Genomic DNA, 26643 nt, shown 5'->3' with positions numbered 1-26643 from the left:
GAAACCCTTAGCTGACTTACATTAAAGCTTCTATAGAAAATAGAAGAATCTTTTACAGTGGAGAAAAATTAAATATGATTCTCAGATTCTACTAAGCAACGGAAACATAAAAATAAATTACTCGCTGACAAATCCGAAAGCTTTTGTCAGTCATGATCTGTGACCAGACGTAACGCAAGTTTTGTTCTCAGGAACAAGAGTGTCCGTAATGCAAGTCACTTTCTCAACCCTTGATTGGCTTAAGATCTTAAAACAAAATGCACCAGTACCATTAACAAAAAATAACAGCACCATTCCTGACCACTACCAACAGAAACACAAATTTTCATTTCTAATGAATAGTCCTCAAAATCCCTAGGACACCTTTAAATATTCATTTTTTTCCCCCCCAATTTGTTCTTCAGTTTACAAGATCTTCTGAAACTTCATTTCACATAATCGTACATGTTCTCTCTCACCCCCCAGCAAAAAAACAAATACCACTGCAGCTTTACAGGGTGCGGCTGACAAAATCTTACAGTCCAGCACTGATTTTGTTCTTTAAACCAAGGATTTTGGGGGACCGCCTTTCACTATCCATCCGAAAGAGCACTTGTTGAATAAATTCATAGTAGTACTTCAGATGTTTGGGGTAAGCCATGTTCAGTGCATAGATGACTCCAAGCATCATTGCAGAAGCTCAGGGTACAGATCCAGTGTTCTCCAGAATGACAGCTCCTTCAACAAACGCCCATACCATCGTAATGTCCAGTTTCTGCACCCTCCTTGTTGATGACATATATGCCCATTGTAGATTTTTGCAGGTCTCTTAGGATGTCATCTCCATTAATGTCCTGTAGATTTAAATATAACAGGAGAGAAAACAAAGCATGTATTCATGCAATTATTTTAATGTTAATTACATACACTTGCTCACATACCTATCCAATCCCTAAAGATAAGCCTGGTGATATTGTGTATATCTCTTCCTATAGAGTCTTTTTTGCAGACTTGAACGTGCGTATCACAGAGTGAGTGTGTTTCACTGATGCACGGATGAGTAGCTCCTTGTAAGTAGCGTATCTAGCAGTGTAGTCACCTTGGTGAATAAAGGTATGGGGGCTAGTACACTACATAATGTTCGTTCTAAGTCGCTTTGGAGAAAAGCGTCTGCTAAGCGAATAAATGTAGATGTATTGACAGCCTTTAAACATACAAGTGACTGTCTCAGTGTTTTTCCAGACGACGACTTGTGTGCACAAAATAGTCACGTTCTGTTCCAAATTCACGACGGCCACATACGTGACAGGAGTATGTCGCAACTATATCAGAGTGCGCTAAGGTATTGGTGCGATTCCTCGACAGGTGTGTCAAGAGTGAATTCCAAGTCTTATAAATACATGGACAATCAGGATATACACATTTAATACGATGGCCTTTTCCGAAATGACCACGTTGTAGTCTGTAATGTTTAAGAAGTTCTGATCGCCTAGGCCCTAGACACTTCAGTGCCACAGTCTTTACACTGCCACATAAACTAGACAAACAACAAAGAGAGAAAAGGGACAAAAAAATGAAACATTAGCGATGACCTCCGGGGCACGGAGATCCGCATCACCTTTGATTACAGAAAGCTGTACACAGTGAAATAAATACAATCTGTTCAGTGTAACACATACTTTTGGCCATGATGGAATCTCATATGATGCTGGGTAAACAGAACTAAAATCCCAACAGTTCACTCAAAACATGAAGAGTTAGGCTGTCTACACATGACCTGTGGCAGGTTGACTCTGTGCTGCAATTAGTCATTTTTATACTATAGGAAAACCAAAGAGACAGAACCACATCTAGCAAGAAGCTGAAAGATGAAGAGAGTGAAAGAAATGTTCTAGTAGTAGCTCCATGGGGGGACGGACGCTACAAAATATACCAAGATCATTCACGTCGCATCACGTTAGCCATTTTCTGTGATAATGCTGCATGCCTAACTGACAAGACACACACACACACACACACACACACACACACACATCGTCTGAACCGCTTGTCCCATACGGGGTCGGGGGGAGCCGGAGCCTAACCCGGCAACACAGGGCGTAAGGCTGGATGTGGCATTCATAGTGTGGTGAGGAGTGGGGAGGCTTTCAGTGCATCAGGTATTGTATGTACACTGCTCAGAAAAATTAAAGGAACACTTTGAAAACATCAGATCTCAATGGGGAGGGGAAAAAAAAAAATCATGCTGGATGTCTATACTGATATGGACTGGGTAATGTGGTAGCTAGGTAAAACTAGTTACTATGAAGCTTATACCTAGGTTCCACAGTAAAGGGTCACAGAGCTGAGAAAATCCTCCAGAAAGCCCAAATCCAGCTGCTCAATGAGAGAGTGAGACAGGTTCACGTCACCATTGATGCTCTTAAAAAAAAGGCACAGATTTCACAACACATTAAAGGTAAGGAACGGCAGAAACGCAAATTTATTTCTTTACAAACTCGGCATAAGAATTCACACAAAATAGAAGAACTGACCTGGAGGGAAAAGGATGACAACACCATGCAGCTAGGCATCCAGGAGAAGTGGGTTGAGAACCTGTCTGACAGGGAGCTCACTCAACCGGAGAGGGATGTCTTAGCCAAGGGACTAAACTTCGCCATAACACCAGAACAAATACCTGTGGTAGACCTCATTACAGCCACAGAGTCTGCCATTAGGAATAACAATTTGACCAACACAGAAGCAGAACAACTAAGGTTGAAAGTAACAGCTGCCCTTGCCAGTGCTAAAGCACCGCCTTGCAATCTCACCATTGATGAAAGGAAGGCAGTCGTATCACTACAAAGAGACCAGGACATCACTATCTTACCGGCTGATAGAGGAAGGTGTACGGTGGTTTTAAATACAGTTGATTACCACACTAAAGTGTATCCTATCTCCGCTAGTTGGTAATACTCCATATCACATTCAAAACTCTCAGGACTTTGTTAACAAAGTCAGGAATATCCAACTGGACCAAGAAGAAACCATCGTATCCTATGATGTCATCTCTCTCTTTACATGTATTCCCACCCCAGAAGCAGCAAGAGTGCTAAGGGAATGACCAATACAGGACACCACTCTGGCTGACAGAGCCAACCTTACCGCAGACCACATTTGTGTCTTGCTGGATCTTTGTCTGACTACCACCTACTTCCAATTTAATGGGGGTTTCTACAGGCAAAGACAAGGCTGTGCAATGGGGTCACCAGTGTCACCGACAGTGGCCAATCTCTATATGGAAGATGTGGAGAGCAGAGCCCTGACCTCTTATACAGGAACCACTCGCTCCCTCGAATGGACCGAAACATAATGTCCCAGAGGTGTTCTATTGGATTTAGGTCAGGCGAGCGTGGGGGCCGTTCAATGGTATCAGTTCCTTCATCCTCCAGGAACTGCCTGCATACTCTCGCCACATGAGGCCGGGCATTGTCGTGCACCAGGAGGAACCCAGGACCCACTGCACCAGCGTAGGGTCTGACAATGGGTCCAAGGATTTCATCCCGATACCTAATGGCAGTCAGGGTGCCATTGTCTAGCCTGTAGAGGTCTGTGTGTCCCTCCATGGATATGCCTCCCCATACCATCACTGACCCGCCACCGAGGCGGTCATGCTGAACGATGTTACAGGCAGCGTAACGTTCTCCACGGCTTCTCCAGACCCTTTCACGTCTGTCACATGTGCTCAGGGTGAACCTGCTCTCATCTGTGAAAAGCATATGGCGCCAGTGGCGGACCTGCCAATTCTGGTGTTCTATGGCAAATGCCAATCGAGCTCCACGGTGCCGGGCAGTGAGCACAGAGCCCGCTAGAGGACGTCGGGCCCTCAGGCCACCCTCACGAAGTCTGTTTCTGGTTGTTTGGTCAGACACATTCACACCAGGGGCCTGCTGGAGATCATTTTATAGGGCTCTGACAGTGCTCATCCTGTTCCTCCTTGCACAAAGGAGAAGATACCGGTCCTGCTGATGGGTTAAGGACCTTCTACGGCCCTGTCCAGCTCTCCTAGACTAACTGCCTGTCTCCTGGAATCTCCTCCATGCTCTTGAGACTGTGCTGGGAGACACAGCAAACCTTCTGGCAATGGCACGTATTGATGTTCCATCCTGGGGGAGTTGGACTGGCTGTGCAACCTCTGTAGGGTCCAGGTATCGCCTCATGCTACCAGTAGTGACACTGACCCTAGCCAAATGCAAAACTAGTGAAAAACGGTCAGAAAAGATGACATTGAGGAGAGGGGAAAAAATATCAGTGGCCTCCACCTGTAAAAACCACTCCTGTTTTGGGGGTCGTCTCATTGTTGCCCCTCTAGTGCACCGTTGTTAATTTCATTAACACCAAAGCAGCTGAAACTGATTAATAACCCCCTCTGCTACTTAACTGACCAGATCAATATCCCAGGAGTTTAACTGACTTGATGCTATACTCTGATTAAAAAAAAAAAGTGTTCCTTTCATTTTATTGAGGAGTATATATAGGTTTAAATAGGCAATCATTTCAGGGTCTGGAACGGATTAATCCAGTCTACGTTATTTCTTATGGGAAAAATTGATTCAGAACTCGAACTCCCTTGTGGAACGATTTAAGTTCGAATTCCAGGCTTCCACTCTAATTGTTTTTGAACACGTAGACTTGTGTACTACAGTCACAGTGGCTTCCTATACTTTTTCAATATGTATATTTTACAGTTTTTTTTTTTTTTTTTATAGAGTTGTCAGGTATTGCTCAAGTATTTTTACTATGCATATCTTCCAATTGGTTACTTTTGGATTAAATATTTGAATGATTTGCTAAATACAGAAGCTAAGTGTGGGTGTTCTTGTGCTTTGGTGTTTTGCGACGTGATTTTTGATTGACGGTGACAACGGCCAATAGAGTGGAAACGGGGAAGCCGCGGGAAAGTTTTTCAGTTTGAAATTCAAACGGCCGCGGACTCTGCGAATGTATCACTGTCCTTCAGGTACGTCTTACGTTAAAACTTTATAGAGGAATTAACAAGAACGATATTTAGTGTTCTCTAAAGAAATTAGATTGGAGGAAGGAAGGAAGGAAGGAAGGAAGGGTCACGCCCACGACCTCGGCAACAAGCAACACCTGCGGTTAATCAAGCTGCGGACACATGATAAAAGGGCAGCCCGGAGCTTAGGAAGCTGCCGAACCTCGCTCTCGTTTCTGTGCTCTCGCCCCAGCCTAGCACTGTACGAAAAGTGGTAAGGGCAACCATAGACATCAAAAAAACAAATTATAGAAAAATATGGAACAGGTTGTCCTGTTTCTAACATCGTTTTAGAATTCAAAATATCGAAGTCTACTGTTTACACAATTTTGTCGAACAAAGAAAAAATTAAAGTGGCGGATGTTGCTCAAGGGATTAAAAATCTTCAGTCAAGCCGGAGATCTCCCTTAATGGAAGAAATTGAGAAGATTCTTTTAGAGTGGATAAATCAAGAATTGCTCAGAGGTGTTTCAATAACAAAAAAAAATATCTGTCAGAAAGCCCGCCATGTCTATGCAGAAATATGCAGAAATGTTCCAGGAACAAGCGTTTCAATTTTAAAGCCTTTTATAGCAAGTAGGGGGTGGTTTGATAATTTTAAAAGGAGAAGAGGAATTGATACCGTGGAGAGGCTTCTGCAGCATCGGGTATGTATGCATATGTTTAGGCAATCATTGGGGGAGGGTCAGAACTCCAATGCCTTTTCTGGAACGAATTAAGTTGGAGTTTTGAGCTTCCACTAATTGTTTTTCAGCACGTGTAGACAAGTTGTGTATCACAGTCACAGTGAATTGCTCAAGTATTTTTACTATGCATATCTTCCAATTGGTTACTTTTTGTTGTGTATTGATTATAGTGCAAACTCCGGGCAAAGTGTTAATAGGCCACTCTTAATAGCACCATGGGTTAGAGTTTGGTTGGCTGGCAATATGTACAGAAAAAGGGTAGAAGAGTTGTTGCTGCACGTGGTTCAGTAAAGGAAAAAGAAAACATTATCCATCGCGTCTCATCTTTATTTGTGTTCGAGTGTAGTTATTGCACCCGTGAATACAACACTTTTGTATTAAATATTTGAATGATTTGCTAAATACAGAAGCTAAGTGTGGGTGTTCTTGTGCTTTGGTGTTTTGCGACGTGATTTTTGATTGACGGTGACAACGGGCCAATTAGAGTGGAAACGGGGAAGCCGCGGGAAAGCTTTCAGTTTGAAGTTCAAACGGCCGCGACTCTGCGAATGTATCACTGTCCTTCAGGTACGTCTTACGTTAAAACTTTATAGAGGAATTAACAAGAACGATATTTAGTGTTCTCTAAAGAAATTAGATTGGAGGAAGGAAGGAAGGAAGGAAGGAAGGGTCACGCCCACGACCTCGGCAACAAGCAACACCTGCGGTTAATCAAGCTGCGGACACATGATAAAAGGGCAGCCCGGAGCTTAGGAAGCTGCCGAACCTCGCTCTCGTTTCTGTGCTCTCGCCCCAGCCTAGCACTGTACGAAAAGTGGTAAGGGCAACCATAGACATCAAAAAACAAATTATAGAAAAATATGGAACAGGTTGTCCTGTTTCTAACATCGTTTTAGAATTCAAAATATCGAAGTCTACTGTTTACACAATTTTGTCGAACAAAGAAAAAATTAAAGTGGCGGATGTTGCTCAAGGGATTAAAAATCTTCAGTCAAGCCGGAGATCTCCCTTAATGGAAGAAATTGAGAAGATTCTTTTAGAGTGGATAAATCAAGAATTGCTCAGAGGTGTTTCAATAACAAAAAAAAATATCTGTCAGAAAGCCCGCCATGTCTATGCAGAAATATGCAGAAATGTTCCAAGAACAAGCGTTTCAATTTTAAAGCCTTTTATAGCAAGTAGGGGGTGGTTTGATAATTTTAAAAGGAGAAGAGGAATTGATACCGTGGAGAGGCTTCTGCAGCATCGGGTATGTATGCATATGTTTAGGCAATCATTGGGGGAGGGTCAGAACTCCAATGCCTTTTCTGGAACGAATTAAGTTGGAGTTTTGAGCTTCCACTAATTGTTTTTCAGCACGTGTAGACAAGTTGTGTATCACAGTCACAGTGACTTCCTATACTTTCTCAATATGTATATTTTAGTTTTTTTTAGAGTTAGTTATTGCTCGTGTTTCTATTTCATTATGAAGCCTGTCTAATAGACAGCATAACATCACTCGCGTTCGGTATTTGCGTCAGTCGGAACGATCTTACTCCATTTCACCATCTGCTTATAGTGATCTGGCACAGACTCGGCCTTTGGTCCAGCATTGGACCACGAATTCACCAAATGCCGCAACGGGAAAGACAGCCAGAGGAGAACAAAATGTTGGTGTGGGTGTTCCAGGGGAGCTGCCAGACGGAAACAGTGCTGCGCGAAAAAGAGGCAATCAAATTTTAGGGGGAAATCAGGGACCCCTCTTCCGCCCCTGTCCTTCCCTAGGTACATCACCTCCCTCCTCACAAACTCATGCTTCCCACCCCATACCAAGCCAAACACGTCTTTCACAAACCCTTTCCTTAAATTGCGAGGCATGGGGTAGACATGAGCCAAATGAAGTAAGGTCGGGAGGACGTCAACTTCCAAGATGAGTGCTTTACCCAGGAAGGACAGGGACCTTGCCTTCCACAGCCCCATCTTCCGCCTAGCTATCGCAAGACGCTCCTCTTGAAAGAAAACTCACACCCAGCACTCTGAGGGGACCGCTACAAAGCGAGAGACCACCAAAGGTGTCTTTTCGCGCTCCCCGGCGGAATCCAAAGTACTTCACCTCTCCGAACCCGAGGCCCTACCGAACGTCTGAGTCAGGTGCAGCGCCTGGGCGAGCGAGCGAGCGGTCGGAACATGCAAACAGGACTGTATCATCTGCATACTGGGCCAGGAAGGAAGGGTCACGCCCACGACCTCGGCGACAAGCAACACCTGCGGCTAATCAGGCTCCGGGCACGTAAAAGGGCAGCCCGGACCTTAGGAAGCTGCGGAACCTTGCTTCAGCCTTGTGACTCACTCGTGCTCCTCGTCATTGACTCCCTGGTCTGCCTCGACTCCTTGCCTGTCTTTGAATTACGCCTCTCGGATTCTCCCTTCGGACTACGCGCGCACATCGGTTACCCCTGCCTGCCTCCTCGACCATGTCTTCCGGATTGTCCCCTGAACCAGCTTACCCCGCTCCGCACTTGGGTTCGACGCTCCCGCCCCGGGGAAACACCGTGACACGAAGGAAGATTCTGAGGGCCACTATTGGGATTAAAAAAAAAACACAAATCATTGAGAAGTATGAGAGAGGTTGTCGCATAGTTGATCTTGTCCTTGAATATAGGATGGCAAAATCGACCACCTATACAATTTTGGCAAATAAGGAAAAGATTAAGGCGGCAGATGTTGCGAAGGGCACGAAATCTATTACTTCGAGCCGAAGCCCTCAGGTAATGGAGAAAGTGGAAAAACTCCTTTTAACTTGGATTAACCAGAAACTGTTAGAGAGCGTATTTGTAACACAGGTAACAATCTGTGAAAAGGCACGATCTTTTTATGATCAACTCGTTAGAGACGCCCCCTGGAAAGAGTGACTATTAGTGAGCCTTTCAAGGCCAGTAGGGGATGGTTTGATAAGTTCAAATCCACAAGTGGCATTCATAGTGTGGTGAGGCTTCCACTGCATCAGGTATGTATACGTTTAAATAGGCAATCATTGGGGGTCTGGATCGGATTAATCCCCATTATTTCTTCTTATGGGAAAAATTGATTCAGAACTCAAATGCCTTTTCCAGAACGAGCCAAGTTCGAGTTTTGAGCTTCCAGTAATTGTTTTTCAGCACGTGTAGACAAGTTGTGTATTACAGTCACAGTGACTTCCTATACTTTTTCCAATATGTATGTTTTAGTTTTTTTAGAGTTAGTTATTGCTCGCGTTTTTATTTCATTATGAAGCCTGTCTAATAGACTAATGTATCAAGAGATTTCAGATTAAGGTAGTAAAGAGCTCTGTATCTCCTGTCTTCTACTAGGTCCCTTCTCCAACAACATCAACAGAATGAATGAAGTTGGTGTTTTTTGCATTCTTCTAATAAATCTCTATTATAAAGGGAATTTGTCTATTTACCCAGTTGATTGCAGAGTGACTCAGCGATATTGACTGACTGATTAGTTTTGCTTTAGTGTTCCAACCTTAACTCACATCCTGAGCTGTGACAGGCATGGTGGTAGCAAAGAATCAGTAAGATGCCAGCAAAAATAACATCAGTTGAAGTACTGGCTCTTGTTGCTGCTGCCCGTTCACATGCATTTCAATTTGTGCTGTTACACTGTTTGTTTTGGTCCAGTATTTCACTTACCATTTTCTGTTTGAACCAGGTTGGGTGCTGGGGGAAAGGCCTACCAGTATCCGTTTGTCCTTAACTATTAACGTTTATTAAATTAAACTATGACAAGTACATGCAGGTGGTTGTTAAAAGTAAACACATTTACTGCAGTTTTCAAGGATCATTTCTGTAGTTTCTTTGCTTACCCTTCAGCAGTTTGACATCTTTCTTGTGCTGGTTAGCCTGTATTGCAAACCAGATGGACTGAACCACTCGGGGTATTTCTAGGTGGGAGTCCTTGGGCACAAACAACTTGACAGGGGTGATTTACTCTAATGGGATAAATGTTTTTATATACTGTAAGATAGGGATATTTATAACAGACAAATGTTTCGTATGGTTTGTACGCTTTTGTATTTATGTTCGGTGTTATCCTTGCGGAATATGCATTTTGGAATTAGTTGTTGAGGCTGTTACGGTGTAGCCAGAATGGCAAAGTTTCTGCTATAAACTATAAAGCTTGTATTTGGTCACTAATTAGGACACTCACGCAGACTCATGGGGGAGACATTACTCCGCAACAAAAAACTATTCTCTGACAACACATGCGACTCTCCCACAACTGGACACCCCATAAACACACACACACACACACACACACACACACGCCTTTACACACCTCCCAGCAACACGTTGCCAGAGCAACCAAAATACAACCATGTACACGAAGTCCATAACTCTCCTCAGCATAACCCTAACCTTAGCTCAAACATTAAGCCTAGCGCCGACCCTAGCTCACACCGTAACCCAAGCTCTGTGTGTAGCTCCAGCCCTAGCTCCTGCTCTATCCATAGTTCCAACCCTAAAACTAGCTCCAACCCTTCACCTTCCTCCTACCCTAGCTGCAGCCCTATCCCTAAGCCTAACCCAAACTCTATGCTGAGATCCAGCCCTAACCCTAGCTCAAACCCTGACCTAAGCTCTAAGCCCAGCTCCAGCCAAAACCTTAGCCCCAATCTTAACCGTAGCTCCTGCCCTATCCATAGATCCAGCTCTTACCCTAGCTCCAACCCAAACCATAGCTCCAGCCCTAAGCCTTGCTCCAACCATAACTAAGTAGAACAGGCCATAGACGGCAGTGCAACACTCAGTACAGAAAGGGGTGTGGAACAGGAGCAAACATAACATAGGAAACATGCACAGGAGCCAGAGCGCCCCCCCGCCCCCGCCATCAATTCAGAGGAGGAATTGGTGCCACAGACTGCAGTAGCACTTCGGGCACCTACACGACACTCGGCCACGGAGAGGAAGATTGCAGAGTGGGAATCAGAAGTAAGGGAACCGACCGTAATTATAGGGGATGAAAATATAGGAAGAATCGCAGGCACCACACCGAACAGGGTTCAGGTAGACAGCTACCCAGGGGCCAACTTCTTCCACATAGCCAAAATATTAGGGGGAAAAAATAAATACACCTCCAGACACAACAGGTAATATTAGCTGCAGGACTTCATAACCGTCTGCAACAACCGTACAAGACAGCTATCGAGCGACTACAGCACATGTGGAGGGCGGCAAGGGAAACTTTCCCGAATGCCTCCATACACACGCCCCTGATACAATACTCGGACATGTTACCCAGGGAGCAACAGAACACACTGGACGCCATCAACAGACACACTGAGAAACACGGGATTTCATTACCGATGATCGACAAACTTCTCTTCAAAGTTGACCATCTTAACGTAACACGGTGGACAACAGGAACAGCGCATTTGACCGTCGGACACTGGCTGGACCAGTTAAACTTTTAAGGGTGGAGACGTGCGACAAAAACACAAAGCACACCAACATTATCAACTTGTCCAAAACCGGAAGAGGAACTTCTGGAGAGAGGCCTCACTTTCATTCTCACACCAGATGGACCAGACTTGGGGGAACTCCTCAGGGATATCCATTCATACAACAGAAAATTAAAACTATTAGACTACTTCAATTTCCAACAAAAGAAACAGCTAACCCCATTTACCAAATCATCTAAATGGGAACCAAATTTGAAACAAGTCAGTCCCAATATTCGGAAATCAATCAAATACAACAAGAAAATAATACGATCCATCACGCACACAACCAAAAACGTAACCTCAGCCCACCCTTGGGGGGGGAGGGGGGGCAATACAGACACTAAGGAAAAACAAACACAGTCATGAAACCAGCAGGCAAAGGTTCTGCAATCGTAATGATGGACGCACAACAGGACAAATACTAAGTAATATGGAACATTACACTCCGCTCCCGCAGCCACTGGGACCGGAAACAAGTCGAGATCTTAACACAGTTACAAATCAGACAGTACATAACAAAAACAAAAACATTACTTAATGGGACCTGCAATTCCGCAGGTCTCAAATTTCTACCTCCTCCCAAAAATACACGCAGACCCCGAAACATGGACGATCCTTGGAGAGATCCCCAAAGGAAGACCTATAGCGTCAGACTGCAATAGTGAAACGTACCATATAGCAGAGTACATCGACAGCTAACTGATGAACCCTCTGTCCCAGCTACATCCCAGCTACCTGAAGGACGCATACGACTTCATTAGCAAGCTGGAGAACGTTTCCGTTCCAGAGGATGCAATTTTATTCACTGTTGACATCAACAGCCTGTACACAAACATTGCCACAGATCTGGGCCTAGAAGCGGTAAGGAGACTCTTCAACAAGTATCCAGACCTGAATAGACCAGATGTGGAAATACTAAAACTACCGGACGTAAGCCTAACCAGAAACGACTTTGTATTCGACTCCAAAAGCTACTTACAGATCCAGGGCACAGCAATGGGCAAGAAATTTAGCAGCAGCCTATGCTAACATATATATGGCAGACTGGGAGCAAACATTATTTGACAAATACCCAATCAAACCACTTCTCTACTACAGATTTCTAGATAACATTTTCGCAGTCTGGCACCACAGCCTCGCAGACTTCAACATTTTCACAGCTATAATGAACACACACCACCCAAAAATAGCAGTAAAACAACACTGGGACACACGGGAAGTAAACTTCCTGGACACCACTGTATATTACAGCGGATCTCAGAATAGCCTTAAATCACAAAAAACTAAGGTCTTTTTCAAAAAAACAGACAAACATTGTCTGCTACACAAATCCAGTTATCACCCTAAGCACACATTCAAAGGACTAATAAAAATCGCAGCTGATCAGGTTCCACAGAATCCGTTCAGAACAAATTCACGGCACGGGGGAAAGGAGGGAAAAAAGAAAGAGAAAGAAAAAACAACACCACCATCAACCAACTCCGACAAAGCCAAATCAACACACCAAGCCTAACTCACCAACCAAACCAACAAACCACACTGGCCGGGTGCCAACAGGAGTATTTCATTGAGGTTATCAAGTGGGCACCTCCCTTCATCGGTGTTTCATTGAATTAGGTCCACGACACCTCCGGAAGGCTCAACAGTGCAATCGATACCCTTCACCCTCAACAACTACCGCAACCTCAACCAGTTAAACCACAGCGCTATACCTACCTTCTAACCTTACCTCCATACCCGCCACCAAACCAACTGCAACTGTGCCACTCCACAAATATAAACTACTATCCTACTTAACAAGGCCACACCTCCTTAATTATCACCAGCTGCCTTCCATTACTCACCACCTGCCACTAGTTTTCCACCATCACACACCTCCCTCCAGCCTGCAACCCCAACTACCCTGCTCTCTTTTCAACCACAACCACTGACTTGCCTTCTCAGCTGCCTCAGACAGCTCCTTCACTGCCACCTTTAACGAGCAGCCTCTAGTGTCAAACTCCCCCAACAATGCTGTAGTTGATTTAGCCACAAACCCTCTAACACCAACCTCTAGTGGCCTCACATGAGCCCGCCAACCACGGTCCCTTGCCTCTGCCGCCAGATCAGCATACTTTAACGGTTTCCGCTCGTATGCCCCCCCAATAGCATCCTCGAACGGCACTGTTAACTCTGCAAAGGACACAGTACGCTCACCCTCTGAATGTAACACCATGTGCGGCCGCAGCGAAGTAACGGCAATGACCTGCGGAACCTGGAGCTGCTTGCCCACGTCAGCCAACAGCTTCCAGTCCCGTGCGTTACCCCACCTACCAGGGCACGTCTGCCCTTCGCATAGTGCTACTCTCTCCTGTCCGCACAGAACCAATTGCTCTAGCTAACTTGCCGCTTACTCTCAACCGCACCTGCTAAGCATCTAAGAACCTGATTATGGCACCATGTATAGCGCCCCTGCCCCAAACTAACCTTACACCCTGACAAAATGTGCCGCAGTGTTGCCACACCACCACACAACTTACAAGAACCATCGCCACCTGCCCATTGCTTAACATTAATCTGTGGCGTTGGTAATACGTCATAAGTTGCTCCAACGATAAACTTAAGGCGACTCACCTCCATCGCCCACACATCTTGCCAGCGCAACTTCCTCCTCTCCCCACCTTCCCAGTTCACCCACTGACCCTGCTTCACCAAAGCGACCGCCTTTGCACGCCTCACCTCCTCTTCCTGCCCTCGGCCCTGCTCGACAACCAACCGGCGTCTGTCTGCCTCCGGGGCAGCACTCCGCACCTGCCGCAAATGGCCAGAGCCAAACCCTGCCTTCCCTCTCTGTACGTGCCCAACCACGTCCGGCAACATCAGCGCCCCTTTTGCGCTCTGAACAGCATCTCTGGGGTTACGCTCCCTACCTGTCCTCGCTGGCGGCACCACCTTTCTCACAGACTCATCTTTTGACTCCACTAGAGTCAGCTCCAAACCCACCTTTGCACACTTATACTCCTCCACCAAACTTGATACCGGCAGCTCCAACATGCCCTTACCATATAGCGCTACGCTACTCAAACAGCGTGGCACTCCCAGCCACCTCCTTATCGCCGCACTAATAATCCGCTCGAGCTTCTCCACCTCCCGGACAGAAAACTCATACACCGGAAGTGGCCACCTAACACGTGGCAAGGGCCCGAACTGCAGACACCACAACTTTAACTTCCCAGGGAGGAGGGACGCATCAATGCTCCTTATGCCTTCCACAGTCACCTCCCTGAGTGCAACAGCCTGCTCCCTATCGCTTAATACAGAACTATGCCATCTACCCAAACTCTTAACTGGCTTCTCCAAAATAGAAGGAATTACTTCCTCATCGATACAAAAGTTCTCTTTTACCACCTTCCCACCAACAATTGAGACACTCCTCGATTTGCTTGGCTTAACCTTCAGCTTAGCCCACTTCAAGTTCTCACTGAGCTTAGACAACAAACGACGCGTACAAGGGGCCGTAACGGTCATCATGTCATCCATAAATGCTCTAATGGGGGTAGGCGCGTCCCATCCCGCAGCCTCTCACCACCAACAACCCATTTGGAAGCCCTTATAATAACTTCCATTGCCATTGTGAAAGCCAATGGCAAAACTGTACATCCAGCCATGATCCCAACCTGCAACCGATGCTAAGATGTTGTATAGCTCTCCGTACTAAAACGGAACTGAATATCCGCAAAGTAGGCTTTCACCAGCCTCGTAACACTCCCAGGAACCTTAAAAAACCTGAATGCCTCCCACAGCAAACCGTGCGGAACCGACCCGTACGCATTCGCTAAATCCAAGAACACCCCCCGGAGATCTCTTTTCTCCTTCTTGGCAGACTGAATCTGATGCCAGATCATACTGGTGTGCTTCAAGCACCCTGAGCATCCTGGAAGCACCGCCTTCCGCACGGCGGTATCAATCAGCCTGTTGGCTTTCAAGTATGCTACTAACCTCCTTGCCACAACACTAAAGAAAATCTTCCCTTCAACATTCAAAAGGCTGATAGGCCTAAACTGGCCTACCCCAACAGCATCCTTTTCTTAGGGATAAAAATTCCACCTGCTCTCCGCCATGACTTGGGAATCACCCCCCGACTTCCACACAACAGCCATTAGTCTCCACAGAAATTTTAGCACACCCGGAGCACATTTAAACACCCGGTACGATACCCCGTTTGGGCCAGGTGCCGAAGAGGCCCTTGCCCGCCGCACTACATCTTGCGCCTCTCCCCATCTCGGAGGGCACGCATTCATTTCCCACTTTATCTCCCCTACAGGGGGGGATGTCCACCGGCAACTCTAGACCACCATCACCATGCTCTGCACCAGAGTACACCTCACGCAGATAACCATCCAGCTCCTGCTTCTCTACCCTTAACGTCCCAGACTCCTCCTTACCAAACAGAGCCTTCACAAACTTGAACGGATCTCTGAAAAAAAGCCGCCACCCTGGCCCGCTCTTTCTTTTTCTTCTTCTTCTTCTTCTTCCTCCTCCTAAGAGCCTCTGCCCTTCTTAATACCGCCAATCTACTCTTTATACCCGCATGCAAGACACAAATACCCTCCCTTTCCCCCTCTCCAACTCGCCTTTTAAGCTGCCTTCTCTCCAGAACAAGCCTCTCTATTCCTACCTGCCGCCCTGACTTCACAACACCCATCTGCTCCTCCCTCCTCGCCTGCATTATCCCAAATCGCTCTACCGCATAGCTGTGTAAATAACTTCCCCCAATCTATCCAACTCATTCTCTGCTGACCCCTTCAACATACTCAAAATACCAACCAAATCATTATCTACAGTCTCCCACACCCCAACTTCTCTACCTGCTGGCCGCTTAACCCTTGGTTGTTGCCCCCGTGACTTTTCCTTTCCCAGTTTAATGCCTCCTGTCTGTACAACCTCACCTGCCTGCCTTTCACCAACCTGCAACCCAGTGCCCGGTACTCCTTCCTCAGTGGCAGGGTACTGATATCCTGCTGACTTTGGTGTGAAACCTGCCGCTGGACTTCTACCGACTGACTTGAGCTACTTCTCAATAAGCAGCGATCAATGCGGGGCCCCTGCAGTCCCACATCCAGGGATCACCTCCTCCCCTGGTGAATCCTCAGGCCTCTCACCGATCATGTCACCTTCCTCCACCCACAGACACAAATCTGCAACTGCCTTCCACCACCATCCGAACTGGTTCCCCCCATCATGCTGCACAACTCGCTGTGCTTGGTTGGTAGCCACAACCGTTCCGAGATCAAAAGCCGTAAAATCCACCTGGGTGAGCCATCTTCCACCCCCTGCTCTCGCCGACTCGCGAGGGATTACACAATCTGATTCATGATCATAAAATAAAAATTCCCTTAGCCGCCGCCGGTTTGCACCGTTGATTCTCTTCTGCGTCCTGATACTAGCCTAGCACAGGGTACCTGAATCATGCTACCTATATTTCAAACCCGGGCGGGCGGGCGGCAATGCAGCGCTACGACGACTAAATCTTACTTACCAAACTATCCTGGCTTATCACGTTTATCTTACAATAATCATGTCCCCCGAATGATTCAGAAATGAGCTCCGAAAAGCTATTACCACTGCTAAACGCGGGAATTGCGACAGTTAGGATGTGCAGCGCGTGAAAATGTATTCAACCTATCGAACTCCTTGCCAATTGGAGCCAAAGCGCACACGCGCGATGTATTTTGATTGGATGATGCTCAACTGTCATCTATTCACTGATTGTGGAATTTGTTTTTTCACCTTGAAATATCACAGAGTGCAGAGACAAAAAAAACTTGACTTTCAAGCTTTGACTTTCAAAATTTGTTTAACACAAACAAACGTTATCCACACCTTAATAAAATCCAAGTTGGTTACGATCAGTGTAGGAGAGCTGTTTTATATATATATATATATAATCCTTCTGTTAAAGCATGTGTACTATTTAAACTGTAACGTTTAAATTGATTTTAGTTGTTTTACGGGTTACTGAAAAACTGGTTATAACTTTACACAGAAAAGCAAGGTCAGCTGATGTTATCGCACAAAAATCATATTAATACACATATTGTTTATCATGTCTTGTGTCCTGTATGTGGCATGTCCTAAGGGCACACCGTACAGAAAGCCAAAAAAAAGTCTATATAATGATAAAAAAATGCTACAATCTGGGGGTGCGGTGGCGCGGTGGGTTGGACTGGGTTCTGCTCTCCGGTGGGTCTGGGGTTCGAGTCCCGCTTGGAGTGCCTTGCGACGGACTGGCGTCCCGTCCTGGGTGTGTCCCCTCTCCTACCAGCCCTACGCTCTCAGTTGCCGGGTTAGGCTCCGGTTCCCCGCGACCCTGTATTAGACAAGCTGTTCAGAAAGTGTGTGTATTTGAATGATTTGCTAAATACAGAAGCTAAGTGTGGGTGTTCTTGTGCTTTGGCGTTTTGCGACGTGATTTTTGATTGACGGTGACAACGGGCCAATTAGAGTGGAAACGGGGAAGCCGCGGGAAAGTTTTCAGTTTGAAATTCAAACGGCCGCGACTCTGCGAATGTGTCACTGTCCTTCAGGTACGTCTTATGTTAAAACTTTATAGAGGAATTAACAAGAACGATATTTAGTGTTTTCTAAAGAAATTAGATTGGAGGAAGGAAGGAAGGCAGTGTCACGCCCACGACCTCGGCGACAAGCAACACCTGCGGCTAATCAGGCTCCGGGCACATAAAAGGGCAGCCCGGAGCTCAAGAAGCTACCGAACTTCACTTCACCCCGTCGCCCGTCGCCCTGAACCTCGTTTCAGCTTTCTCGTTCTCATCGCTGTACGAAAAGTTGTAAGGGCAACCATAGAAATGGAAAAAAAAAAAAAAAAATCAAATTATTGAAAAATATGGGACAGGTTGTCCTGTGTCTAACATCGTTTTAGAATTCAAAATACCTAAGTCTACTGTTTACACAATTTTGTCAAACAAAGAAAAAAATTAAAGTAGCGGATGTTGCTTAAGGGATTAAAAGTCTTCAGTCAAGCCGAAGATCTCCATTAATGGAAGCAATGGAGAAGATTCTCTTAGAGTGGATTAATCAGGAATTGCTCAAAGGTGTTTCGATAACAAAAAAAAAAAAAAAAAAACACCTGTCAAAAGGCCCGACATTTCTCTGCAGAAATATTCCAGGAACAAGTGTTTCAATTTTTAAGCCTTTTATAGCTAGTAGGGGGGTGGTTGGATAACTTTAAAAGGAGAACAGGAATTGATACCATGGTATGGTGAGGAGGAGTGGAGAGGCTTCTACAGCATCAGGTATATATGTATATGTTTAAATAGGCAATCATTGGGGGGGGGTTCAGAACTCCAATGCCTTTTCTGGAACGAATTAAGTTGGAGTTTTGAGCTTCCACTAATTGTTTTTCAGCACGTGTAGACAAGTTGTGTATCACAGTGACTTCCTATACTTTTTCAATATGTATGTTTTAGTTTTTTTAGAGTTATTGCTTGTGTTTTTATTTCATTATGAAGCCTGTCTAATAGACTAACGTATCAAGAGTTCAGATTAAGGTAGTAAACACACCTGCCCCCAGAGCTCTGCATCTCCTGTCTTCTACTAGGTCCCTTCTCCAACAACGTCAACGGAATGAATGAAGAGGTTGGTGTTTTCTGCATTCTTCTAATAAATCTCTTTATTATAAAGGGAATTTGTCCATTTAAATTACCCAGTTGATTGCAGAGTGACTCAGTGATATTGACTGACTGATTAGTTTTGCTTTAGTTCTGATTACTGATTTACATTTATTCAGCAGCTGCTTTTCTCCAAAGCGACTTCCAATGAACTCTAGGTAGTGTTATGAGCCCACATCCCTTATTTGCAAAGATGACTTGCACTGCTAGATACGCTACTTACAATGGGACACACACGGACACCCACACACACTATGGGGGAACCTCAACAGCGTGTCTTTGGACTGCGGGAGGTAACCCACACAGATGCGGGGAGAACGTGTAATCTCTACACAGACCGAGTTGGGCTCGAACCCATGTCCTCTCGCACCACCCAGGCGCTGTGTGTGATTAACCTGCTTCAACCGAGTGTCAGTCTTGTGTGATAAAAGAATGTATAAATTGACGAAGTAAAGGAACTAGATGTTGAAAAAGGTTGTTTATGCTCCAGGTTCTTCTGGAGCAGTTTAAATGTGTCTGGCAGTTGATTGCAAATGCTGTCTTCAGCACCCGCAGCAGGTAAAACGGGCTCACGACTGCCAACTTGGGATCTAAAGGGCAGAGTGAGCGACATGAAGAACGAGGTCCAAGCCTATCGGAACCGCCTGAAAACAACCGCTCAGGAGAACGAGAACCTGAAAGACTCGTTGGCCAGAGCTCAGGAGCGGGAGCAGAAGTTAGATGAAGAGGTCCACACGTTGAAACGACAACTGAGGTATGACTCTCTGTATGATTTGAAAGGCTCACATTAAAGTTACACATTTTAAAGTCCATATTTACAGTTTCAGAGCATGCTTGCTTTATGTTGCAGCCAATATGTGGCTGATTTCTCCAGAGTAAGAGAACAACTAGAAGAGGTCACCAGTGAGAAGAACTCGCTCACAAGGGAATTCCTCACGTTGCTTAGCCTGAAGCAGATCTTGGAATCTGAACTCAAAAATGTACAGGTAATGGTCACTCTTGGATGCTGTTAAGGATGTGGCAAGGGAACAAACTGGAGTAGTAGCTTGTTTTCAGAACAAAATCGCTTGTCTTTGGGTACATTTTGAGTCGTATAGGCTGCATGAAACAAAGCTCTGCAGTGCTCCATCATAATACACCTGTTCAGGTTTTTTTTTTTCCTCTCCCTCTCTGTATCAGACTGAGCTCTCTGTCCAGGGCTCCATACTGTCTGGCTATCAGGCCAGTCTAAATGAGGCCCAGGACATAGTGAGGAATCTGGAGGCAAAGGTGTCCCACCAGTCAGAACAACTGTACAAGGGTGAGATGACACGCAGGACGCTGCATAATACAATTCAGGAGCTCAAGGTGAGTTATAGCCTTGCCAGTGTCTACAAGTAAGCTAAATGGGTACTGGTTGTGATTTGAAAAAGAAACGAATTCCTCGTGTCTCTGTAGGGTAACATTCGAGTTTTCTGTAGAGTACGTCCCCTGCTGACTCCTGATCAGTCAACCATGGCACACATTGAGCTCCCTGCTCATGATGAGAAGAGCCTTAAACTGGCTAAAACTGAGGAGGTAATTATTTCTTTTTACATTGTGCATGTTTTTGCTTTAAAGCTCAAATCACTCACATTTTTGTAAATATTGTACATTGTGTTTAATTATGTCAATGGACAGTCTCGCACAGGTCAGAAGGGTGACACCCAGAAGAGCTATAACTTCAGTTTTGACAAGGTGTTTGGGCCACATGCCACTCGGAAGGAGGTCTTCGAGGAGATCTCCTTGCTCATCCAGTCTGCTCTGGATGGCTACAATGTCTGCTGCTTTGCCTACGGCCAAACGGGAAGCGGGGAGACGTACACAATGGAGGGTGGAGAGTTGGAGGAGACACGGGGAGTTATCCCTAGAGCAGTCCAGCAGATTTTCAGAACAGCCAGTGTTCTCAAAGAACGGGGCTGGCAGGTACTATATTCATCAGGCGCTCTTAAAAAAAAAAAAAAGAAATGATTAAAATCTGCACGGGCATTTTGATAACAATTTTGTAACGATACACCTGGAGATTAATATGTATGGCTGCAGAGTGCTTTAAAGTGCAATTCTTTTCCAGATTGATTGCTTTTTTTTTCTTTCCTCTCATCAGTACACATTTGTTGCAAGCTTTGTGGAGATCTACAATGAGATGCTCAGGGATCTTCTGTACATGGGCAAGCCTAACAAGAGGCCAGAGCATGAGATCAAGAAGATCTCTGCAACCGAAATCACGGTCACCAATCTGACCTACCAGAAAGTGACAACTGAGGATGAGGTTTGCTTTGTATACTTTCCTAAGAATTTGTTGAGACACTGTGTTTACTTTGTGTATCGGTGCATTTTTACATGTACGCTTTGTTCCATGTGTTGCCTCTCCTAGGTGCGCACCCTGATCGAGCTGGCCAACATGAAGGATTACTCCTCCCGCTCTCACTCTGTGTTTCAGTTGGACATTGAGGGCGAAAATGCTGACGGAGGTCTAAAGAGCAAATGTGAGGCTTGTTCTTCCGGACTCTGTAATACCAAATGCGTACCTTTGATTACATAGCTGTCTGTGGAAAGGTTTTTCGTATAAAGTTTTCAGCTCTTTAAATATGCTGGCTCTTCCACTTACAAACACAAAGTTTATTCTGATGGCAGTCTGTTGCAGAGTATTGTTTTTATGTTTTATTTTCAAGCTACTTTGAAATAATTGAAAATTATTTCTGCCCAAAGTATTTAGTTGTTTGCCAATTAATCCCATAAACGTGCAGCGTTCCTCCCCCCTTATAGAAACTCAAAGCTTACATACTTACTGCAGCATTGCTTGGGAGGAAACGGCAAGACGTAAGTTGTCTTCCAGTTGTCTGAACTCTTCTTTTGAAAAGAGCAAAGTCTGTCACACCAGTAAATGTTGTCTAAACTAAATGAGTACACCTTGTAGCCCATCTGTTTCACGGGTAGTTTGGGCACGAAAAATGACTTCATGGAACTTCTGACTACATGTCGCTACTTGGATTACCTCTTGCAAATTAATGCACAAAAAATGCATTTTGGACATTACTAGTAACTTTTGATGTTCATTCTTCATTCAATTGTTGACCTTTATTTCAGTGATTTTTAAATTTGGGTTTATTCATAAAGTACATTTTTCTTTTAGGCTCCTGTTCATCAACATTTCCCCTGAGGAAGACGGCTTTGGGGAGTCTTTAAACTCCCTTCGGTTTGCCAGCAAGGTCAGTATTTTACTGTGTTAAACTGCAGTTTTGTTCACTGCACTTTCAATACTAGTGTGTGTGTCATGTTAATCGGTATGAGTTGGAATTGGAGGATAGCTGTTTTTAAATTAAATGCGAACTTTACATGCATATCTATGTGGTACTTATTTTGAATAAATGTAAATATATAGAAATGATAGTTGTTTTTAAGATGATAAAATGTGGTTTATATTACTTTCTTGCAGGTGAATGAATGTGTCATCGGTACAGCATCTGCCAACAGTAAATGAGCGTTACATTTCAGTATACTTTTCTCCTCTGGAAATGCCAGTGCTCCTTAAAATATCTGCCTCTGTCTCTTTTTGATTATTGGAATGCTTAAATTTTTCTTGTAGCTCCTTGTGCCTTTTTATGCAGTGCAGACTGATTTTTAAATACAAAAAGAAGTCTTAACCTGTTCTGAAATCTCAATTATTTGGTAGATAACTGTATCTACACTGCATTAAAACAGGTGCTTTGTACCTACTAGATGGGGTAAAGGTGCACTTAAATACACATAATGTTCACGATGTGGTAATACACACAAAGATTCAAAAATATTTTGAATTCATCAGGTTGTGCCACCGAGGACCTAGAGACTAACTAAACAATTCGACCCGCTGCAGGTTATTTCCACAGAAAAGCCACACGAGTTTAAACTGACAATAAGTAAACAAAAAAAATACAACAATAAAGCAGAACTCGGGGAAGGGGGGGCTACGACAGCGGGGATTCGGACCCCGGACAGTCACGTCCGTACTACAAGTAAGTGTGTGGGACAGGAATCCAGGTGTGCGTCTGGGTATTTGTCACAGCCCGTTTTCAATTGCATTTCTGTTCATTACTAAGTGATTAACACGCACACAACATGCAGGTTCCCTCGATGAGGCCCCTGCTGCTAACAGTCCAAACTAGTACTGGTTCACCATGGATGGGTAGTTGGTAAACTGCCATATATATGTATATTAAATAACACCGTTGTTAATTTGCGTTTTTAAAACAAGCATTTCTCCCAATAAGCTGCTTGGTAAATGACACACTAATTTGCATTTACAAATGTTCAGACGAGTTGGCAGTTTTACCTTCGTATCAGCTAACGACGGAGCGGGTAGCTGAGGACAGCTGGTTAAGTCGTTGTGCTTTACCGTAACTTTTACATTGTCTTATGTCTTCGATACGGTTTGTCAGTTTTGTGTACGAATGCAAATGTTGAGAAATAACCGCTAAGGAGCGGGGGAGCTAAAAGAAAACGATTTAGGCCCCTGGATCTCGCTTAAAAACCCCAGACTCAAGTGAGAAATGACCGCGGGCAGGGGCCAGTCTTCTCGGTTTTTCTCCAGCTAACTAGTGACTACCAAGTGCCGTAAGCTTAATGCACTAAGCGAATAAATTAATATATATTTTGTGTATTCATTTAATTGCTTGCAAATTGTTTTGCTTTATTTGACAAATGGGGGGGGGGGGGGAACCAGGTCCTGCTCTCTGGTGGGTCTGGGGTTCGTGTCCCGGTTGGGGTGCATTGTGACGGACTGGCGTCCCGTCCTGGGTGTGTCCCCTTCCCCTCCGGACCTGTCCATCCAGGTGCAGGCCCAGGTTTTCCGGGCACACGGATGTGTGCTGGCTGCTTCGTCACCCTCCTTTCACGACCAGGTCTGTAAAAGATTGTTTCAGGGTTTTTACTTCTCTTATGTTAACACCTTACACAGACTGCACTCTGAAAAATGTAGGAAAAAAAGCAGTGTTGTCTTTCTGTATTAAATGGCCAAAATTGCACTTTAATAGACATTTAGTGCTGCATACTCTTATGTACATTTTAAAAAATAAAAAAAAAAAACACTTTTTCCAGGTGCTGCTGAAGAACATGTCTACTGTATCCATCCCAGCCGTCATGGACCCCCTGGCCTTTGAGAGTGTTCTAAGCTGTGCCTACACCGGTCAGCTGCGCATGCTACGGGAGGACGTCGTCAACTACCTCACCGGGGGGAGTGTGCTGCAGATGTGACACATCGTGGACAAGTGCACCGAGCTCCTTAAGGAAGGACGGGGAGGGACTACTGGAACACAGGGTGGAGGTGCTCAGGGCAATCCCGGGTGGAGCAGCGGTGGGCGAGAGCCGGGGGCAGGAGCCCAATCCGGTGAAGCCCGCTCTGAATGAGAGCCAGTCCCCCAGCAGCACCAACTATTTCAGCCCCAGAGAGGACTATGACCGAGGTGAATTCCCGAGGAAGGTAGAAAGGATGAAATTTGATGATCAGACGTTCCAGGTTGTCTGTGCAGGAGCGAGGTCGCACCAGCTGCTGTTCACCATTAAACACACTCCACCTCCCCTTGACTTCCCCGACTCCGGCGTTCTGTCCATGCAGTAAACCGAGAGCTCGTCTGGTACCGCTGGGGTCGGCCATGTCCCCGTGAAGCAGAGGACGTTGCAGTCCCGAATGTCTCTCTGGAACTTGACCCGGGCTCTGAGGTCGTCAAGCTTGTTGTCCAGAGGCTGGACGTTAGCTAGCGGGATACTAGGCAGGGGAGCGCGGTGTGCGCGAGCCCTCATCCTGTTCCTGACGCCGGCTCGTTTTTCCTCGGGGTCTCCGCCGCAGGTCGCGTCCTTTGTTCGTTCTCAGGATCTCAGCTGGCCAGCTGGGATCCGGTGTTACAAAAGTCGTATGGTGAGGGGCTTGGGTACCAATAGAAATAAGAGTATTTCTATCGTAGCTGATAGTGCCCATGATAATGTGAAAAGGTGGTTAAAGTAAGATAAAGTGCTAAAATAAGTAAAAACAAGGGAAGTATAGTGGGAGCAGTCGTGGTTCAGTTATTAGTGTGGCCTTGCAGCCTCAACGCTGGGTGTATTACGTATGCTTGCAAGCAATTATTACACACAATCCCTTATTCCTAACCCCCGGAGAGCAGGCCCTGGTCCAACCCACTATGCTACCATCCTCCACCTCATATTTTTTCTATGATTTCTTTTTTGACCTCTATAGTGGCCCTCACAATACTCCTTTTTAGCTGCGTAGTAGTGTCCTTCTTACCCATGCTGGCTTCTGGCCAAGTGGCAAATAAGAGACCTGGACAAAAAATAAAACGCTAACGCACTAACAAACCCAATTTCTTAAGAGGACACTAAATATCGTTTTTGTTAATTCCTCTATAAAGTTTTAACATGACATACCTGACGGACATTGATCCATTGAGTCGCAGCTGTTTGAATTTCAAACTGAACTTTCCCACGGCTTCCCTCCTTCCGCTCTGATGGCAGCAAGGGGCCAGTTTAATCACGTGGCAAAACAACGTGCAAGGACGCTCCCACACTTAGCTTCTGTATTTAGCAAATCATATTCAAATCTTTAATAATACAATAGTAACCAACGGGAAGATGCACATAGTAAAATACATCAGCAATAACTGACAAGTCTTTAAAAAAAAAAAACTAAAATATACATATTGACAAAGTACAGGAAGCCACCGTGACTGTAGTACACAAGTTTACGTGTTGAAAAACAATTACAGCGGAAGCTCGGAACTCGAACTTAATTCATTCTACAAGGGCGTTCGAGTTCTCAATTTTTCCCAGAAATAATGGGAATTGGATTAATTTGTTCCAGACCCCCAATGATTGCCTATTTAAGCATATGCATACATACCTGATGCAGTAAAAGCCTCACCACACTATGAATTTGAACTTTTCAAACGAGCCCCTACTGGCCTTGAAAGGCTCACTAATGGAATCACCACTTGTTCCAGGGGTGTCTTTAATGAGGTCCGCATACAGAAATCTTGCATTTTCACATATTGCCTGTGATACTGTCGCCAGCTAACTGTTTTTCATTTATCCACATTAAAAGGAGTTTTTCCGACCTTTTCAATTACCTGGGGTCTTTGCTTGGTAATAGATTTCACCCCTTTAGTAATATTAGCTGCTTTGATGGTCTCTATTTTTCAGTGTAGTGCAAATCGTGGATTTAGGCATTCCAGACTGTGCAGCCAGATCAACCACGCAAACACCTCTGTTGTGTTTTTCAATTATTTCCTTTTTTACCTCCATTGTGGATCTCACTGTTTTCCTTTTTGGCTGATTGCTTTCACTAGTAACCTTCTTAGGACCCATGATGGCTTATTTAATGTAAGACATAAAAAAAAAAAAACCACAAACGTGGAAATTCACAGCACAATTCAGATAGATGTTCATGAGTTTTCAGGCAAGACTCAGTCATACGGTCTGATACGCTCAGTCATCGGTTTGAGTTCAGAAGCAGTTGAGTTCTGAGGTTCCGCTGTATTGCATTTTACCTTTGGATCTAAAGGCACGAGGTCTAAGCACTATGCTACCTGCTGTCCCAAGTTTTTTGTTTTTTTTTTTAAATACAAGTAAGATACACAAGCAAGCAAAGCAATGTATGTCAGAGCAGTGGCTGAATAAAGGCTTAATCTGGTGATGCTCGTGAAGTTACGGTGCATGAACATTTACACCGTACGTGAGCTGGAGTGGTCTTGGGCGAAATGGGTCCGGAAAAGGTGAGTTTTCAGACCCTTTTTGAACACGGACAGAGTTTCCGCAGTTCTG

The 26643-nt window shown here is 45.0% G+C and overlaps 1 protein-coding gene and 1 long non-coding RNA gene across 2 annotated transcripts; both read left to right on the top strand.

The window, feature by feature from the left end:
- The first annotated feature begins 2538 nt into the window (after positions 1-2538).
- On the top strand, positions 2539-22349 carry LOC114910514 (carboxy-terminal kinesin 2-like). The gene is made up of 11 exons (XM_029251911.1): positions 2539-2742; positions 8662-8686; positions 19381-19588; positions 19685-19820; positions 20014-20181; positions 20272-20391; positions 20494-20778; positions 20957-21121; positions 21227-21338; positions 21986-22061; positions 22289-22349. Exons 1-10 carry the CDS (start codon positions 2539-2541, stop codon positions 22036-22038), a joined length of 1476 nt encoding a protein of 491 aa, XP_029107744.1. The 3' UTR covers positions 22039-22061; positions 22289-22349.
- Positions 22350-23606: 1257 nt separating this feature from the next.
- LOC114910598 (uncharacterized) lies at positions 23607-25497 on the top strand. The gene is made up of 2 exons (XR_003797718.1): positions 23607-23732; positions 23929-25497. It is a non-coding gene; the product is annotated as an uncharacterized LOC114910598 (long non-coding RNA).
- The last annotated feature ends 1146 nt before the right edge of the window (positions 25498-26643 follow it).

The sequence above is a fragment of the Scleropages formosus genome, chromosome 5 (genome assembly GCF_900964775.1).
Source record: "Scleropages formosus chromosome 5, fSclFor1.1, whole genome shotgun sequence".
Classification (NCBI taxonomy): Eukaryota; Metazoa; Chordata; class Actinopteri; order Osteoglossiformes; family Osteoglossidae; genus Scleropages; species Scleropages formosus.
The sequence above is the reverse complement of the archived record's forward strand: the minus strand, read 5'-3'. Positions and strand labels throughout refer to the sequence as shown.